Below are 20,480 nucleotides of genomic sequence, written 5' to 3'. Positions count from 1 at the left end.
CCCGTGCCATCCATGGCTGGTTGAGGACACAGAGCCCATTAGTTAAACACAGACACATTGGCCCTGCCATGATGTATGAGCCCGCCAGGCATTAGTCATTTGATGATGGAAAATGAAGAAAACTGCCAAGTTGGCATTGGCAACTGGAGATGTAGATGTTGAATAAGACTATGGGTTAAAGCAGGCAGCATGAGACAAGCCCCTTGCCTTTTGCCATCATCTTTTTTTATTTCAATGGTACACTGGGTTAAAAAGTCAAGGGAAGAATGTTTTAATTGGCGCTCATGCAAGCTTATATCCTGTTTTAGCTTTACACATATAGTATCACCTTTCTGATGATGCAGAATGGGGGCATGTCTCTGCCTTGAAGAATCACAAACACATGCACTGCTGTGATTTTACTGCTTGTATTGTAATTCCAAAAAGCATAATACAAGAGAAACCATGTTTCATTCCAATGCTTTACGAGTGGGAAGTATCTGTATTCATGAGGTCTAATTGAAAGGAAGCCTGCCTTGCATATGGAAGTGGTACAAAGAGCAGGAAATGAGATGGTTCTTAATGCGTTCGCTGACAGATGTTAACCTTTGATTTCCCCCACTTACATCAGAAATGGCTGCTTGGCATGACAGAGTCACAAGTCAACAGCCTCTGATGTCTACGTGCTTGTTTCCATCGCTGCTGTTGTTACGCTAGGGGTGGGGGGAGACAGACAGAGAGAGAGAGAGAAAGAGAGAGAGACAGAGAAGAGAAAACCCTAGACACCCACAGAAACAGAAGGGGGGGGGGGGGGGTAGAGCGATGTAGAATTAGAAACGAGACAGACAGAAACAGAAAGGAGAGAAACCTTGACAGCGAAAAAAGAATACTCCGTAGAAAGGAGAGCGAGAGAAACAAAGGTAGAGATAAGAAAACACAAATCCATGAGACAAATTAAAGGAAACAGCAGAGGGTGAGTCAGTGAGTGAGGAAAAGGAGACCACAGTATATCATCATTGTCTTTGTCAGATCTGTTGGCAATAAGCCCGAGTCCAACAAGCAAGCTTTTTTCTGTAAAGGAAAAATCTAGCCTAAAACACTTGAACACTGATAAAAACCATCTATCGGAGATAGACCTTCCATTCTGGGCCCATTTTGTTGTTTGTTGGTGTATTTTATTGTCTTGGATAACTGGTCAAACGTAGACAATGTGACGTCACGTCAACAAATTTAACAAAATCAACGGTAAACGTTTTGGTCAACCCCTCAAAATCAAAGAGCAAAGGCTTCTTTCTAGACTCACTATTTTGCGCTGATGTTCAACAGAGAAGGGAGAAGAGGGAGAAATCCATCGTAGAAGAGGCAGAGAGACCAATTTCTCCACCAACAGTAGCCTCAATAGACCAGAATGCATGCAACCACAAGACGTGGTGTTTTGAGTAAGTTGTATGGCCGCAATCATAAACTAGTTGGCTAGCTGGCTATCTATGTTTGCAATCAAAGGTGCCCACCTTTGATTGGAAACAACAAGTTCATGCCCCTTTTCTGGGGTTTGTCAAAAATCATTCTGGGAAACGTATGGAATCACAAACTGAAGTAGTTTCAAGTTGAAGAAAGAAATAAAGTGGGCACGGCAAAAAAGTAAATCACAATATTTCATCCCAAAGAGTGATGACGAGTATCCAAGGTTAGACTTTTCCTTTAGTGACAATAATAATGCAAGACAAATTGTCTTTTTGCTTTACCCCTCCACAGGGAGATCAGAGTGCAGGATCAGCTACAGAGCAGCCTCCCTGGAGATGGGAGAGAGTCAGTGTTTGCAGGTGCTTGCAGATGGGCCCTAACACAGGTCACCCAGGTGAAGGACGCTCTAACTCTCTCTAACCACTAGGCCACCCTGTCATCCTGCTACTATTAGCTAAAGTGTCACTAAACTGATATGTGTAGGAAGCACTGGTGATGGTCTGCTGTTTCTGTGAGACTACTGAAAATGAAGCACATCACTCTTTTGCTTAAAGTTCAAACATTTTTAACTTTTAACTCTCTGGCTGAAGCTAAAAGCTAAAAATGAAACAAGCCAGCACTGTGAAGAGAGATTCCCAGCGGACACACAGCCTAATCCACTGCAGACAGATACTGTATGATGTGGAAGGGATTGACCTGTGAGGGCTACTTGACGTCAGTCCAGACAGCAGCTATTTAATCCATGTTTCATGTTGTCATGCGGTCTCTCTCATGCAGAACTAATTGGTTGTTTTCGCCTGTTGTGCAGGAGCCTATATCTGTGAGAAACTGTGAAGGACACTCATTACAAGGTGTACACACACTCGTAGGCACGGACGTAGGCGCAGACACAGGTACATAAACACACACAGGGGGGGAGCTGAACACGTTTCAGCGTAAAAGCATCCTCCTAAGACCAGAACGCTATCCTCCGTGGAGAGCAGAATCTCCTTGAACCAGTCGCCACGGTTTATCACACACACATGCACACAACACACACACACACGCACACCCCCAGCCAACACTGCTACAACACACACATGCATTACACACAGACATGAATGCATGTACACACGCATCTCTCTCTCTCTCGTCCCTCTCTCTCTCTCTGATTTGCATTTTGGTTAACACTCTAATTGCCTCTCATTAAATACCTTGTCACTTTGATTAATTGGTGCGATACAGAAATGGAAAACAGCAGAGCGTTACAATGCATAGTGAACAGTCGCTGATTGGAAAAGAGAAGCTATCTTGCAATGTAAAACAGAGAATGAGTGAATCTTCAGTATCTTCCTCATTGATTTTTAAAGTTGAGTCAGGCTTTTTGTTGTTTTATAGCCATCTGAAGTCAAAATTTTGCCGTTCGACTAAGATTTTGGTAAATGGACTGAGGCACAGATGAACAGACAGACACAGCACTTCGCAGCTCCACTTTTCTCCTCTCCTATAATCTATTTCCAGTTGCTGGGGGAAGGTAAATGATACACGAACGAGAGACAGACCCAGTCGGTAAGGTAGCCCTTTAAGAAACACCCTGGGAGTCGAGGCAATCAACGCAAAATATAATGATATACACAAATTACATGCATGAGCCATTGTCTCTTGGGTTCATCTATTTTCCTGAAACATGGCACTGGGAGGCTACAAGTTAGAGCAGAGGCCTTGTGACTGGAGAGTTGCTGGCTTGAATCCTTGACCCACTGGACAATACATGCTCTCTCCTCCCTACACAGCTACTGTCAAGGTGCCCATGAGCAACTAAAGGTGCCAGGTTTGAATGTGTGAAGCAGGATGAAAAAGAGCACACATTCATGCTCAGCAAATCTTCCCAGGCTAAATACAGGTTAAAACAATGAACAATTTAAGAAAGGTCCAGAGAGTCATCATAGTCAGCTTGAAACTGATATAATGGTGGTGAATTATATATTTCAGCCATTCTCAAGTAATCTTGAATAAAGATATGGGCTGCTTCATCACCTTTGAGTGCAAATTGCTCTGCCCAAATGTCAGACCCTTTACAGCAATCTGAACTGGTGCATAGTTGCAGTTGAGGGGTAATAATAAAAGTTGTTTTATTTTATTTTATTTTTTTCACTTTCACTTTTGCATTGAAGAGTTTTGGTCCAAAATGAAATATTCACCATTTGAAAAAGTGTCACGTAATCTCACAAAATGATCCATGACACAGAAAAGGCACATTTCAAGGACAGTAAATAACTTCAGCCCTTCGTTGACAAAATGTTAATACTTTTTCAGAAAGGATCCTTGATGTTTTAGAAATATTGAATGAAAGGACAAACTCTTGTTTGGAGGTAAGATATTCATAGGGTTTGAAAACAGAAGACGGTCTCTGGCTATTTACAGCTTCTGCAGCAGGATCACTGCCCTTCCCTCGACTTTATTTCAAACCCTCCGTTCTGTTTTGTTTGTTCTCCATAGGTGGTTGTTACATAGGTATCAATAGCAGTATGGTATTCTCATCCAGTGCAAGGCAAGGGTCATGTGATTGAGTTGACCCAGCATGGCCCACAGGTTGCACAGCCTGCCATTCAAATTTATGAAACCCTCATCTTTCCCTGTGCCGCGCTAGGTGCCATTCTGTGTCAGAGACTGTTATTATTGAAATGAGACATTTGTGACAGCGGGCCCTCGCCAGACGAGAGCGCTCCTCTGAATCGTCTCAATGCAGCGCAGGAGGAAGAGAAATGAGATTTGGCAGATTATTTGGGCCACGCCACCTGAGCTTCCTCCTTTATCACAAACATGCCAATTTCCATGATTGTAAAAACACCCCACTTGTATTGAACTGAAGTTCACAAAGATCATGGTTTGGGGTATTGTGGTGAAAAGCTTTCTGGTGGTGTTGAGCGCTGTGTCTTTTCAGAGGCAGATAGAGGGCTGGGTTGAATAGGCAGAGGGTCTCTCTAGGGGAAACGGGCTGTCTTGGTATTGTTCTGCGGTCCATTGTAGGCCTATTCAGTGTGAGATACTGGCATTGTGCAGTCAAACATGGCCTATGCAAACAACCGCCTTGAAACTGCTGTTTCAACTCTGTTCGGGGTTGACGTAATGCTTGCTTAAACTCTATGTGTGTGTGTGTGTGTGTTTTGGGGTTGGGGGGTGTTTTGTGTGTGTGTTTGCTTCCATTAGCTCACAATGACACGATATCTGTCAGATTTAGCTGTGAGGTTGAGTGGTTTCCATCACGCTCTTATCTCTGTTCAACAAACACACACATTCACGTGCATACACACACACACACACACACATACACACACACATTCACACAAACAGACAAACACTTACTGTTATCACTGTGCTTTCCTTATCTCCCCTGTTTGTATCTAAAAGAGAGAACAGCATTTAGCCAGCTTAGTGGCTAACTGATAAAACCCCACGCTGAATGTGACACATTTAAAGGTTGACGTGTGCCCTCTCTTGAGCATATACTGAAAGCCTCAGGCCTGTCACTGATTGGCTTTCATTGTGCCACTTTCACCCAAGTTTCAACACATATAACAGCAATTTCCACACTGTGATCACAAACAGCAAAATGTTGCGTTGATAGCTAAAACCTGATATGCATGAGACTGACTGTTTGCATTCTTACTGCATTCGGCATGACAACAAAGTTGAAAACATAGTGGAGACAGACGTCATTACACCTACACAGGAAAATAAAGCTAGTTAAATAAACCTTGGCCTTTATGGAGGAATGTTTGGACAGAGAAGAAGGTTTGGTTTGGGTAGCTAGCTTGCTAACTAGATAGATAGATAGATAGATAGATAGATAGATAGATAGATAGATAGATAGATTATTGACGTGAGTAACAATGAAGAGACAAAGTACACAGATAACATGCAAACAGATCTGACATTTTCACTAAAGGCTGTGGATCGATATAACACACAGACACTGATGCACAAGTAGCCACACACACACACACATACACTACATCCAGACCTCCCAAACTGTAGCACATCGCAATGAACCTCGACCTTTAGGAAGGAGTGTTTGGACAGACGAGGGTTTGGTTTAGGGCTACTGGGAACCATTTTTTATTGGCAATGGTAACCTTTAACTTGAGACGTATATGAAGGCTGCGCTAGACTGTTGGTTCATTACAGCAGCCCCTATGGACCGGTGTGAACGGTCTATTTTTACTGTTCTCGAGGTGCTTTCATGGTTATATCAGATGATGTAATGAGATGATATTGTCTCTCTATCAGCAGGGTCACAGGAGCGCAGTTGAGATGTTATGAGAAAGGGAAGTTGTAATCAAAATGGAATTACTGTTCGATATTGATGGAATCTGCACACCTACGCTTGGAGTACATAGACTGCACGTGCACATAGACTACTCACGCATGCTTGCCCACACACACATACACACACACACACATGCACACACACAAAAAGAAAACTCCCATGATATGATAAGATTAAACTTGAACAATATCCATGGGGATATTTGTTTGCAGCAGCAAACAGCAATAATAACATGCAGCAAAGAAAAATAGATTATTAGCAGGAAAATAGAATATAAACAAGAATATAGCAAATGGTTAATGGAAAGTATGGGGAAAAGCATGGATTACAGAACTGAATGCTGAATACAGAATATATACAATATGACAATATGAAAATATAACAAAATATGAAATATATGCTATATATTAACATAAATATATATATAAAAAATATGACATAAATGAAATGAAAATATATAAAAAATATATGAAATAAGAATACACTATGGAAACTATAAAATTATCAATATGCAGGCATTGTATAACAATGTGAAGGATTTGGGAATATGAACAAAACGTGAATTTACAGCAAATATACATGATGTGCAAAATGTGTGATACAGACACACACACATACGCACGAACACACAAGTTGTAAAATCAGCACGTTCTGAGCCATTATCCCCAGTCCTTGTCACATCTGCTGGCTATTAATCAGCCTCCAGTTAGCTCATCAACAGGCAGATTGGATAGAGGAACAACAGCAGGTAAACACACTGCCAGGTGTAGCCTCACAATCACTTCCCGCCTTCCACAACACTCTCTCTGATTGGAGATTAATGTGTCCATCTGGATCTCATTACAACTTAACAATGTTATGGAACTTTCTTTACTTTTTTTAGGGATGCACATTGGTTCAGATGGGACGGTAAACTGAAGTTAATGCGATCTAGAGGAAGAGTGTTATGTGGCAGGTTGGCCTGGCGGTTAGAGAGGCCATCCCATAACAGAGAGGTCAAAGGTTAGATCCAGCCATCAGCCAATGTGTCCAGTAATGTAAACCGTTAGAGCCGTGTCTCCTGTCACAGTGTCCTTGAGGAAGACACTGAACCCCTATTCACTCATTGTAAGTCGCTCTGTATAAAGCGTCATCTAAAGGTCTAAAGTATATGGAATCTGTAAGAAACACTCACTGGTTTCATGTGTCTGCAATAGGAGAAAAGTATTCTTTAAGTTTGCTCTCACAAAATATATTTTTGACTGCCGGACAGAAAGTGAAGAGTTTCTTACCGAAATGAGATATGTGTCATTTGAATAAAAGTAAGAGGATCGATGTCACAAAATTGAAAAACATAGTATCTTTTAAAGGATTACTGCTAACATAGATGACAAGTAGATAATATTTCCTAATGATGTAACATGTAGATAACAAGTCCTTGGTTGAGAAAATGATAACGCTTAACTTTTACAGAGTTTTACCTCTGTATTAGAAATATTAATGCTGAACTTCAGCTAAAGTTTTGTTCCAAAATTGTATATGAAGCATTTTGGAATCCAATTCTTCATTTTCGTAAACCGTTCACGAGATAATGAGGGGTAAGTATGTGATTCCACATTTTGCATTTGGGTGCTTTCACAAGCCAGGCAGCCCTGCAGAAACACCCTGACACTCTCTGACATCCAAAATCAATGCAGACAATCAATCTGAGGATGTGATAGATTGAAAATGAACTTGACAGCCTCGGCATAGCCAGGCCTTGTAATTGGGTCAAACTAGGTGTCAGGGTGCCAGAGATGGAGTGGATGCAGAGGTGTGTGTGGGTGTGTGTGCGTGTGTTCACGTTGACAAGGAGGTTAGTTGACAGTTGTCAGTATGATGTCTTAGACGAGCACACCTCACCTCCACCCTTCCCCTGTTAGTACAACCTTTTCTGACCTCACAAATTAAGACCAGCAGATCCACCTCAGTCCACTTTCTGCTCTGTGAAGCTTTGTGTCCACTGGGAACTTCTCTTCAGAGCACTGGAAATTACTTGCTTAGCATGTTTTCAGCACATCACGCAAAATGGCATAAATGATGGTAAAAATGGTTCTGCTTTTAGCAAAGGAGCACTGTGTGACAAAAAAGGTTTTCAATAGTTTTATAGCAACTGCAGTACCAACAAGCTAAAAAATGAGGTGCGCTGTGGGGCGAAGGCACACTCCTGCTCCCCCTCCCCTCCTCTGTTTGTCCATTGCCCTTTAAGTTTATTGTGCATTGCCCTAATAACTATTATTATTATTCATCCCAAGGGCTTCATAATATTGCTTAGGAATGTCAACACTGCTATTAGCATGGCTTGGTTTGAAAAATAATATTGGTGCAAAACTGTATGAGATGAAGTCCGAGCACATGAACATATGGTTTTCACTGCAAAAACTGACTTGTTAAGTAATTATTGATCTTGTTATCCAGACTTATTAAGCTTATTTTAGGATTTTTGTTTTTGTGAAATCATCTTACTGCACTGGCAGATAATTTTACCGGTTTCAACAAAAGTGACTTTTTTTTTCAGGATAATGTAACTTGTTTCAGGACTTTTGCTTGGTAAAAGTGAAATATTATTGGAGAAAGTTTCTTGTTTCAAGATTTTCTTCATTGTTTTATGATGATTACTTGAAAGAAGTCTTTTTGCCATGTATCACGTGAAATGTATTGAAACCAGAAAGATTATCTGCCAGTGCAGTGAGATAATTCGACTAAAAATATCACAGAATGAGCTTGATAGGTCTGGAAACAAGTTAAAACTTGACAGCTTGGCATTTTTTGCAGTGTTGGCAGTCTTTTTCTTCGGCAAATGTGTGACAGAGGACACAGGAATTCTGCCTAAGTACATTATACAGTCTGTACTAATTGGGCAGCAGTAGCCTAAAGGTTAGCGAAGCACACTTATGATTTGTTGGTCAGCAGTTAAAATGTCTGAACCTGCTGGGAAAGTGTAGGTAGGGAAGAAGAATGTGTAATGTGCTCACTCCCTTAAGAATTACTGCCAAGGTGCCCTTTACAAAAGCATTTAACTCCCAGTTGCTCTGCTGGAGCCGTTCAGTGGCCGGCAGTGGAGGAGTGTGGATTCACTGCGAAGCTCCCAGGTGTGAATGTGAAACAGGTTGTTGCTAAAAAGAGCATGCATGTCCGCCAAACCTTCCCCGGATAAATAAAGGTTAAAAAAGAGGCACTGTGATCTTTAACAAGTGTGGTGAAGTCTCCTTGCACTGTCCACTGGCAAGTCTCTCCTTTTCAAGATACAGTACAGTATCTTTTATTGTATTGATTGTATTTACTGTGCAGAGGGAATTCGGGTTTGCAGGGCACAGAATACAAAACAGTGTGCATCATACACAACACTGGATAACATGCAAAGTCTGGGGAGGCAGGATGGCCAAGTGGTCAGAGAGGTTGTCTCCCAGCTGAAGCTCCAGCATTCGCTCCCTTTTGTTGAAGCATCCTTGATAGTTGGAAGATACTACAGTCTCCACCTGCTCAGGAAATGCAGCACTACCTGGCTGATCCTGCACCTCAACCCTAGGGCAAAAAAACACTCGATTAACTTTTCAGTCAACTGATGCAAACAGTCTTTGACGTGCACAATCTCCTCAGCAGTGAGCGATATACAATAAAAACAACATTCATGAGACTCTTTCTCTCCTCTTCCCTCAGGTGAACGGGCGTGACTTCTCCAAGGCAGGCCACGATGAGGCGGTGGTGGAGGCCATCAGACGGGACCCCATCGTCGTCCAGGTGCTCCGGCGAACTCCCAACGGAGCCACCGCTGCTGTTGCCCGTAACCACGGCGGCGGGCCACAGGAGGTGTGCGTTGTGGATGTATGCACGCAGACGGACATCACCTTTGAACACATCATGGCGCTGGCCAAGCTTCGGCCTGCCACCCCACCCGTCCCTGACATTTGTCCCTTCCTTTTGTCTGACAGGTGAGGGACTCAATGATATTACTGTACAGTTGTAGCCATTGGTAGAGGTTTTACCACCCATCCACTGACAGGCATACAGACATATACAGTAGACAATACAGTACATATCAATAACATACATACACTAACATATCATTAACTATCAGATGCTTACTGTGTGTCAGGATGTCGCTTGGATGAGCTGGGAATTATTTGCCCCTGTATTTCACTCAAGCTAAGAAATTGTTTTTTCCTTCCCAAAAGAACCTAAAGCTTCCCTGAGGCTGCTCTATTCTTCTTTCTCATCTCACTGTGGTTATTAAGCAGTCGTATTATGGTGTGGAAACCCCCAGCATGGCTAAGCAGTATGTCCCTGTAATGTCATTATGCAGAGCCAAACCTGCATGCAATAATTGCTTCTGTGTGCTACATCCATTTTCTTTAATGGGAGCTTTTGCTGGGCGATTAAAAGCCAATGGGCTGATAGAGCAGGCAGTCTGGCGCTACGTCCATTCTCTGGCTATTTATAGGCCTTTGCTGGCCAGCAAATGAAATCAATTTGTCCTATAAAACTACAAATCAGCCAGTCCCTGGTCACTGATTATGGAGAAGCAGCTATCATCGTGACACTTTGCAGAGGACATGGCTGGTTTGGGGGAATGGTTGATGTCTACATTGTTGTTCAGTGTGTAGCTTCACTTCAGTGCTGTCTTTGTCTCTTTATTTGTCGATCAGTCACTCAAGAGTGATTGATCAATCAGAGTTTTATCGCAAAATGAGGAAAAAGATGCCTACTCTAACAGAATAATCAATAGCAACTTTTCACAGGTTAGTAGGTAACTTGACTCCTTCCTTGACAAAATGATGAGACTATACTGAATCAGTTCTGTTTGAGAGAAGGTGTAAGGTAAACATCAGGTTAGGGTTTAGTGGTGTAGAATAATTACTTTAGTCTTTTACTCAGCCATCCTTGCGCTTTCTCTCTCTGTCTGTCTCTCTCCCTCTCTTTCTCTCATTTTCTATCTCCATCTTTTCAAATTGATAGAAATTTAACTGGCAAGCTAAGATCATTCATACACTGACAAAGCATAACAGCAAAACATATTACCAATGCATCTCAATTTAGAGCAAACAAACACACGAAGCAAACACATGCATACAAATGGGAACATAATCATATTAACCTGACAGTCTCTCTCTCTCTCTCTCTCTCTCTCTCTCTCTCGTTTCTGTCCAGCTGTCACTCCATCCACACCATGGAACATGAGTTCTATGAGTGTCCGGAGTATCTGTCCAACACGCCAGCGGAGGTGGAGAGGACCGAAGAGTACGAGTATGAGGTACAGTTTTACATCGATCTGATTTTCCACTGTATAAGTGAACTGTACTGTGCTCATACTGGGACAGCACTGTATTTTTCCACACTGTTTTGTGTAGCATTGGCCATGAAGGGTGCTGGCAAATTGTTCATCAAACTGTTAGTGTGCAAGTGACACAAACACTCAGTTTTTGAATGGAAAACCAAAGGGTGATGATACAGTTCCTTACCAATAGGAAGCCCAGGATGGACACAGCACAATACTTGAGTAATGGAAATGCTCTTTTTTGTATTTTGTTGCTCCCTATTCCCAGCCTATTGTGATTCGATTGAATAGGCTTAATGTCTTTCAATGACGCAGTAGGACACAAGGCCATGGTCGTGCCACTGGTGATACGCAGCCCAGTGGATAATCCAAGGCTAGCCTGATGTATGATAGACACAAGTCCCACAACAATACATGAAGTAAATTGGCTGCATGAATAATGCACTTAAGCCAATGAAAGGAGCATCTACTGTTTACATTGTGTTGTGTAGAAAAGCAAAGTCCCTGGATTTAAGGAGGAAGGCCATTCTTTATACCGCTGTACCAAAAAGAAAAGCCCACTCTTAAGACCTACAAATTGCAATTATCAGCATGGCTTCATGCACAGACAGTTTGTCTCTCATCTTACGCTGTCCTTCAGGAATATTCACATCAGACAGCCACTTTAAGATGAATAGAAATTGTGAATAAGTTATGCACCGGGCAGCAAAGCACTCACAGTGTCAATGGAGGAACGCTCTACACCTCAGCTGAGGAGACATTAATTCACACTGTGGTGTCTTGATTTCAATAGGGGTCATCTGTGATAATTCCAGCATGGTGGGGATTCAAACTAAGATATAGTTATTGAAATAATGAGTTTACAGGTTTGTGTTGAAAATGAATCCAAGGGCAAATTAGTTCTCTTATAGAATGGTATGACCTCGCATTGACAATTAATAATAGATACCTGGAAGATTATCTACCAATCTATGTATTTTATCTCTGTTTATCTTATATTTCAAGCCCTCAACCTATCTACCATTGATAGGATTGAGGGCTCGAAATATATCAGAGCAGCCAAACTTCAGTTCAGAAGATGAGACTTGGAGAGAGGATAGCAAACCTTACTTCTAAATAGAATGAGGGAGTTTGAATTGCACTCAAAGCTTGGAGTCATTGGTAGATAATGAACCCCAGGGATGTGTCATTTTTAACACATCACTAGTTTGGGATTACACACATTTGTGTTTCTTTTGTACTCAACATATGTTTAAAAAAAAAATACATTCCTTGTCTCAATATGTGTTTTTAATAGCATATGTTGTGTTGAAATGTTGTGGAGTTGTGTGTTGCCCCAAAGCAGACACACAGATGTGTAAAAGAATGACACACAATTTTAAGATTCAGTGGTAATACCTTATATGTACTATAATGTTGCAATACTATCCACAGCATCTTACTGTAACATACAGCATGCCATAAAAAAACAGAGAAAAGGCATGGGTGCTCATCAAAGAATATAAGAGTTATTGCTTAGCTCTCCAAGAAAAAAAGGAGAAAAAAAAATCAATATTGAATCCCATAAATTCTGTCAATGACAAAGCTCTCAAAGTGGCTTTATTGACAAGCCCTATTGCTCTTTGTGAAATATTAACCTGTCTCCATTTGAATCACAAATAATTGAGTATGCATAACCTGGCAGCTCATTTTGTCATGTGAATGATAAATGCTGTATTGAATGTATTTTTTGCTAAAATGGGGAATAATCTGGTCATAAATTCGGTGGTGTTTGTATAAAGCATAACTCAAAATTATTCACATTTTCAGCTCCATAGATTACAATGCTGTGACTCACAACAAAAACATTTCAGATATGAATAACACAATTTTGTGTTTATTTATTTATTTATGAGCACACTACATTTTTTATCTATACAGATTTTCTCAGCCACACCCTGCTACATATTCATAGATTCAGTCTGGTTAGTGAGCAGCTCCAGTAATCATGTTTAGGAAGGTGTAGTTTTAAAATTCTGTGACCAGGAAGAGGTGTGTGTGTGCGTATGTGCGTATGTGTGTGTGTGTGTGTGTGTGTGTGCAGTGTGTGTATGCACAAGTCTCCTTATCGTCACAGATGCATTATGCAAGTTAGACAGTAAACTCAGAGGTGATTCTAGGTGACACTGATGGGTGACATTTGCTACTGTCAGTGGTCCTCCCTAGTTTAATAGGCACTTCCTGGTTCAGTGAACTGCATTCTGGGTCATTAGGATTCCTCTGCTGCCAGCTGTGGCCTACCTTAGAGTCTCATCTGGATGAATGACTGTGTGTGTGTGTGTATGTGGTGACGGCAGTAGCATCTGAACAAGGTCGACACTCCGCTACACACACAGAAACAGACGTCCTCACTTACCTCTGTCCATCCATGTGTATCTAACTGAAGCATAAATGGCTTTCCTCTTGGATGAAACGGAGAATAGGCCTGCCATTCCCAGGAACATTACTTCTGACTGACAGGTTTAGCTTGGCTTCACACAGATTGTCCATGTGGGTAGTCCTACTGTCACTATACTCTTATGTTACATGGCCTGTCTGCCAAATCTGTATTACTATTCTATTGCATCACTGTGTACTGTAGATGCAGAAATTAAGAGTTCTACTCCTAAATGAGATCCACCAGTTAAACAATGAGATATATATATACTATTGCTAGCTTAACAATAAAATTCACTATGGAATATAAAGTGCAATGAGACTCACATTACCAAACTTGTGGTATTGTTTAACAAAGGGCATGTAAATGTAAAGTTACCCAAAATATTATAGCTGTCAATGTAGACTTTGAGAAACTATGGGTCTCAGCAGCATCCATCTGTTTTAGATCCAATCTACTTCCCAGAGAAAATGATGTCAAATAATCCAGATTTCAATGTATGCTCTGTTTGGTCAACAGTGTACAGTTACTGTAATGAGGTGAACTGGATCTTTAACTATCACCGGTAATATCATTGCATCAACTATGCCCTGGTAACACCACTGCTAGCTTAAAAGACCTTTGCTTGCAAAACAGTGACAGCTGAGGGAATGTAATCATCTGCAATTTTGAAACAATGAGTAATGAAGATCAGGTGCTAATTTCCTTTAAATGGAAGTTTTCAGTAATCGCAAAATTGAACATTAAGCTGAGCTGTTGCTGGCAGATATTTAATGTGGCTCTAAAAGACAGAACGCCACCTGCCAATATGTTTTCATTTCTCTTACACTGTAGTGACAGCTGGTAAATGTGATCTTGCTGATTTGAAAATGGTTGGTGGATATTGTAAATTAAGAAGAGAAATTTCCACAATTGTCACAGTGTGCACGGCACTGCTGGCTGTTCCAGTACATTGTAAACCACATAAAATGAGTTTTGTCCTCGGTTTTACCCCACAGCGGTACAGATTATTATCCAATCATCTCTAATCTGGACTCCCTTCAGTTCCAGTGACCTCCACATGTCTGGACTCGATTCACTGATAGGCTGCCCATCATGATAACTCACTCCACTAATCCACTTCTTCAGCTGTCTGGGAAGCAGCGTACCGGCCAATGTGTGCTGACATCAAGGCGTTAGCGCTGTCTGATCCTACTGTATGTGGCCGTTATTTCACTGTCAGGGTTTCTACAAACCAGCCAGTGCACTAAACTGGAGAAGTGTACCAAATAGTGTGTGTAGCACCAGCACATGGTGTTACATTATACACCCCTTGGAAACACCAACCTTTGAAGGTCAGGCCTGTCTGTGCAGGGGGTTAAATGCCACAGAAATTAATTACTTCCCCTGTCAGTCTCTGCTATCGTGTTTTCCCCTGACAGAAAAAAAATACTCCAGAAATTGGGGCTGGGGCTTAATTCTTCTGCCCCTCCTCCTACCCTTCGCCCCATTCTACCCCATACGGCCAACCCCTCCTTTCACAACTTCACAACACTGTGAAATGAATTTGGCAGCGCAGGGTTAATAAAGATTACCCCTGGTGTTATCTTTATGTGATTACCTTTATACACAGCGGAGATCAAAAGGCGCCAGTAGCGAGTCACACTAAATTTAGAGAAAATTTCCTGTGGGAGGGGGGGCAGTGAGTGAAATACCATCAGTACGGCCATCAAAGACCTGCACCGTATGTTGCCACCCGCTGGGTTTGGTTTGATACGGTAGGCTTTCATTTTATTGATGTACAGGACACATGCTGGGGCTGTGTGTGTGTGTGTGTGTATGTTTGTGTTTTTAATTTGCATTTGATGCTACTGCAGGCTATATTAGGATATTAAGCAAATAAAAGCCAGCAAAAACTGTATTATCATGCACATGAATATTCAAATGAAATTCAAATGATCAGTGCATGCGTGTGTGTGTGTGCATGTGGTCCTGTGTTTTGTCATGCTTTACGTTAGGCTACGGTGTACTGTATGTGTGCAGTTGTGTGTTTGTGTTTATGTGTGTGTGTGTGTGTGTGTGTGTGTGTGTGTTGCGTTATGGCAACTGCTGCAGCTTTAGGTCTCTATCTGGGTGAATGTGTGACGTTGGAGCAGCAGAGTATGTGAGGGGGGTGAACAACTAGAACAAGACTCCATGGGACCGAACCCCACTGGAACTGATAGATTAATATTTCATCAGTCTGTGTATGTGTGTGTGTGTGTGTGTGTGTGTGTGTGTGTGAGAGAGAGAGAGAGAGAGAGAGAGGGAGAGATGGATGGGGGTTGCCTGAATACATAAGTAGGAAATTAACATAGGTCCTCATTGCTTCAAGCATTTTAAATACTCATGACAATGGAACAACACAACATTCCCAAATTGATTATCCTTTTCCTCTTTGACTTGCAATAACAATGTAGAGCACAGAAACAGAGATGGACCTGGTTTCCCAAAGGGGACTGGTGTCAAATCAGCTCCACTGTAGATCAATGGGACAACTCCATTAGAGCTGAGATGGTTTTGGAAGTCCAGTCCAGTGTAAACAAAGTAGGCCCAGTACGGGTACAGCATGGTACAGACAAACCTTCATTTGTGTGTGTGTGTGTGTGTGTGTGTGTGTGTGTGTGTGTGTGACAGGAGGTGGAGCTGTGCAGGCAGAACAGCCAGGAGAAGCTGGGCCTGACGCTGTGCTACAGGACCGACGATGAGGAGGACGCTGCCATCTATGTCAGCCAGGTAAAGAAGGACAGATGCCCTGTTTTTGTTCTCTGGTCCTCCTCCTACAGTCTCTCACGGCTGTGCAGGAGGGAATACAAAAATATCTGGGTCAGAATGTAAACAATTTAAGTAAAAGCTGGCTAGCTAGCATGCTAATGCTAAGTAGCATTGTAATGACATCAAAAGTTCACTTACAGTGTAGCAAGACTGTAGCTAGCTTTTTGTCACTGGAAAACCCTTTAGAGTCTTTAGTGTCTCTCTATTTGACGAATGCTGAGCTAATATGTATGCACCAACTGCGGATTGTAGCTGAAAGTAAACTACAAGAAAACTGTAACAAGTACTTGGTATTAACTAGTTACCACATACTTACCTGGTAGGTTTCCACATAATACACAGATTAATTACCTGGTATTTCTTCAAACTTGACAAAATAATTACCAATAATTACTATTACTTCTATATAATTACTTCTTAGCTCATAATTACCTACTACCAACCAGACCTGTACTGTAAAATGAAGTGCTTCCCTTGGGGTGGTCCTGGAGTTATAAACAAGCACTCCCAGATGAGTTCAGTTGGAAGTGACAAGACAGTATGTCCGTTAAATCAAAGTCAGATCCCCCCGATCAATTTCTTTTCTAGCAGGAAGTAATTAAAAGATAGCATGAATTCCCATTTGAATTCCCATCCATACATACTGCAGCACAGAGCGAGTCGAACTGAATTAGGAGGAAGGAGAAAAATGTTTGAGTGTTTGCCAGTCAAATATCGACTGACAATGAGCCACGCATGGCCAGAGAGGAAGCCAGGTTTGAAATGTGATTCCCATCCTGCCATTCTCCTTCCTCCTCCTTTACCTTGTATTTAATTGAGGATTTTAATTAGTCCTGAGCGACACCCTTCTCTTCTCCCGCAGGGTGTTAAATGACACATTCTGCCATTCCTCCCCTCTGAATACCAAAGACACAAAGCAAAGAGTGAACTTGGGAGGGAACATATCACATAAAGATTCTTTTAAAAATTCAAATGATTTATGGCTCAAAAAGAATTGGTAAGTGTTTTTAGACATATGAGTTTTGTACCAAAATGAGATATCCACCATTTAAAAAATGTTACTCTTACAAAATGATTTATTGGACAAAATTAAAAGAAATTCTAGTACTTTCTAAAACAAAGTTGGTAGCTTAAGTCCTTGGTTGACAAAGGGATCACCGTTTTACAGACTGTGTCCTCTAATTTAGAGATATTGAATGATGAACTTCAGGTATTTATTTTTTCAAAAATGAATGCACGACATTCTTGGAAATTAACTCTTCATGTCACACAAAGACTCTTTTGAGAAATCCAAATGAATTATGGCTCAGGAAGGCTTTAAGCACTAGAGAGTGTATTAGACAAATGCTTGTTCTGACTGCAGGTGCGGTTTCAATCCCATTACGAACACAAAGCCAAGGGTGAGAACAGTGAGGGCTGGTATGAGGATTAGGATGCTGGCATAAGGATTTAAATGGTAGAAGGATTACACAGACACACAGTACGTTTAGCTTCTTTCAGCCTTTATAGAAATACTTGTTTAAACTGTGAACTGTGTCAGCTATTCCTCTGGTTTTTCACCTGTTCTTCTTGCACCAGATGAAGAATATGAATGCAGATATAAAACCAATAACAACGCCTGCTCCTGCCAAACCTCAACAGATTGTGAAAACAGTCACCTACTGACAGAAGACATCTATTTTTGTACCTTTGATAAAAGGATAAAAATGCTAATTTGCCTCATTAAAATGTATTTATGGATAGTATTTGTGCGACTTTGGGAAGTGCGTGATGTTTTTTCTTCTCCATTTCCAGTAAGGTTCCCTTTCCACATGTAGCTATCTCTCTTGATCTTCACTGCAAGAACAACAAAGTGTATGAAATGATTGTTGAGGGCTCGTAGCAAAGCTGAAATTGTAGTGTTGTACTGACTTATATGCATATCCACCGGGATACATTTTGGAAAATATGAGATGTTGATTCTATTCAACTAGGAATGTCTACATGTTTGTGCCATAAACATTTGTGATTTTTAATGCTTTTAGTTTGTTGTTTTCTACTTTCTCTCTTTCTCTGTTTTCTTCTCACTCATGCTCCCCGTGTCTCTTCCCACTTATTTGAATGCTCATTTGTGTCAGGAAAAAGACTTCTGCTCTGGAATGAAAAACAGGATGAATGAAGGCCCGAGTGAAGTGGATTTTCTTGTCATAAAGATATATTTGCTCCCAATATAACACTGTTGGATGGTTATTGACACAGTCTGGCACCGGTGCATTAGAATCATGGACCACATCACCAACTAATAAACCCAGTATGAATTTGAAATATGAATTCCGACTATCATATCTCACATTCTTCTTTATCTCATGCTGTTCATGCTGTCTGACTGCTTATATGATTGGAATGCAGTATTTTCTTGCTGTTTACTGTGATCCGCATACCGTTGCTGTTTGGCACAAGCCATATAACTGTACTTTTCATGGTTTTGTTTTTCTTATTCCTATTTGTTTACATGGTAATTCTGATGTTCAGTGAGTTTCATGACTTCCCAGCCCTTGAGACCTGTTAAAACTATAATAATTTCAAAAATACATGGGCATCAATGTGAAAATACGCATTCCTCTCTTCATTCCTGAAAAGCAGATCTTTTATTTTTTTTTCCTGACAACAGAGATGAGACAGAGACAGAGAAAGAGCAATGAATGTGAATTATTTGCATCAGTGGTGTTATTTCCTCTTATGAAGAATACAGAGATAAACAATGGCCACTTGTCTTAATGTCGTCAGCATTGATTTCTATGTTCTTATGTGCAGGTGGAACCTAACAGCATAGCAGCGAGAGATGGCCGCATCAAGGAGGGAGATCGCATCCTACAGGTGTGTAGTTTCATCTCAGTTACCCAAGTCCTTTCACACCAGACTGCATTATGAACACGCATGACCTTCTAACACATTCACACACACACACACACACACACACACACACACACACACACACACACACACACACAAACACACACACACATCAAATTTGCTTGTATTCCAAAAGACTTCCTCCTCTTGTCTATTTTTAACCCTTCACACATTTGTTCCACAACATTGGCAGGATGTTATCTTCAATATCAACCTGGCATTTACACTGCATAATCACCCATTTCCTGTTTCTTCTTTTGGCATGTGTAATAAACACACACATAGAGCACAGACAGACGCTCCCACACACTTGTAACACACTCTTTTTAGGGGCTAGCCAAGCTGCTATTGTCTCCAGTCCAGGCGAGCGTATGCATATTTAATCACCACACTTTACCAGGGAAATTAAAGTCCTTAGTGCCGGTTACACCAGGCACTACATCATCTCTAGCACCCCTCTCTGTCTCTCTCTCTCTCTGTGCTGTTTTTCTCTTTCTCCTTCTCTTTCTCTCTATTGCAATATCTCAACCTACCTCTCTCAATTCAATGTGCTTTATTAGCAAACAATCAATATTGCCAAAGCATGTAACAATAAATTAATCATCAATTAACATTTCAGAAAATCCCATCCCCTCCCATGTATCACCGTGCGTGTTTGTGTTTGTGTGTCTGTGTGTGTGTGTGTGTGTGTGTGTGTGTGTGTTGCGTGTTGCGTGTTGCTGTGTATTCAGACCCTCCACTGTCCATTGACAGTGTTTCTGTGTTTATATAACCAGAGTAGAACCAGCAGCAGAACTTAGTGTGCAGATCAGAGAAGTGTGTCCTTGTATGAAGAAGGCTGCAGGGGCAGATGGGGAGTCTGCATGTGTTTTTGTGTGCCTAGCATGCATATGTGTTCATAATCATCAAACACCATGAAATTATTTAACTTTATGCGTCACAGAGTTTCTGGAACACATATAGGCTTTTTCCATTCTACAGGTACAGTATAGTATCAGTACCCACTGGAATACTGAGCCATTGTGGTCCTGTTTGTGAGAGAGACAAATGCAATGACAACACCCTTTGAAAGTGAGCCAGCACCAAATATATTTACCTTACCTGCACATTTCTAGTGTACCTGCACTGAACTGAACTTTGCACAAAACATAATGAAAAACGTACCTTATATGCACAGGTAGAGCACAGTGCATACTAATTCAGTGGAAAAAAACCCCTCAATATCTAAATGGCTTTGCACTCAAGGCAAAGACACTATTAAAATGGATGTGTCATTTCAATTTATCTATGTGTCAAGTTGGAGAACATATACAATTGTTACTTTTCAATGCTAT

At 41.2% G+C, this 20,480-nt stretch overlaps 1 protein-coding gene across 1 annotated transcript in view; it reads left to right on the top strand.

The window, feature by feature from the left end:
• The window catches only part of pdzrn4 (PDZ domain containing ring finger 4), a 37,214-nt gene that overhangs the window by 12,622 nt on the left and 4,112 nt on the right, over positions 1–20,480 (top strand). The window contains exons 2-5 of the mRNA XM_071521267.1: positions 9,431–9,702; positions 10,919–11,021; positions 16,117–16,215; positions 19,048–19,110. Coding sequence (XP_071377368.1) covers positions 9,431–9,702; positions 10,919–11,021; positions 16,117–16,215; positions 19,048–19,110 — 537 coding nt within the window. The remainder of the gene's footprint in view (positions 1–9,430; positions 9,703–10,918; positions 11,022–16,116; positions 16,216–19,047; positions 19,111–20,480) is intronic.

Source organism: Centroberyx affinis, unplaced genomic scaffold (genome assembly GCF_046629955.1).
Source record: "Centroberyx affinis isolate AG114_WGS23_722 - 3 ecotype Tasmania unplaced genomic scaffold, CSIRO-AGI_Caff_v1 ptg000879l_1, whole genome shotgun sequence".
Lineage (NCBI taxonomy): Eukaryota > Metazoa > Chordata > Actinopteri > Beryciformes > Berycidae > Centroberyx > Centroberyx affinis.
Note: the sequence above shows the minus strand (reverse complement) of the source record. Positions and strands in the feature narration are given on the sequence as shown.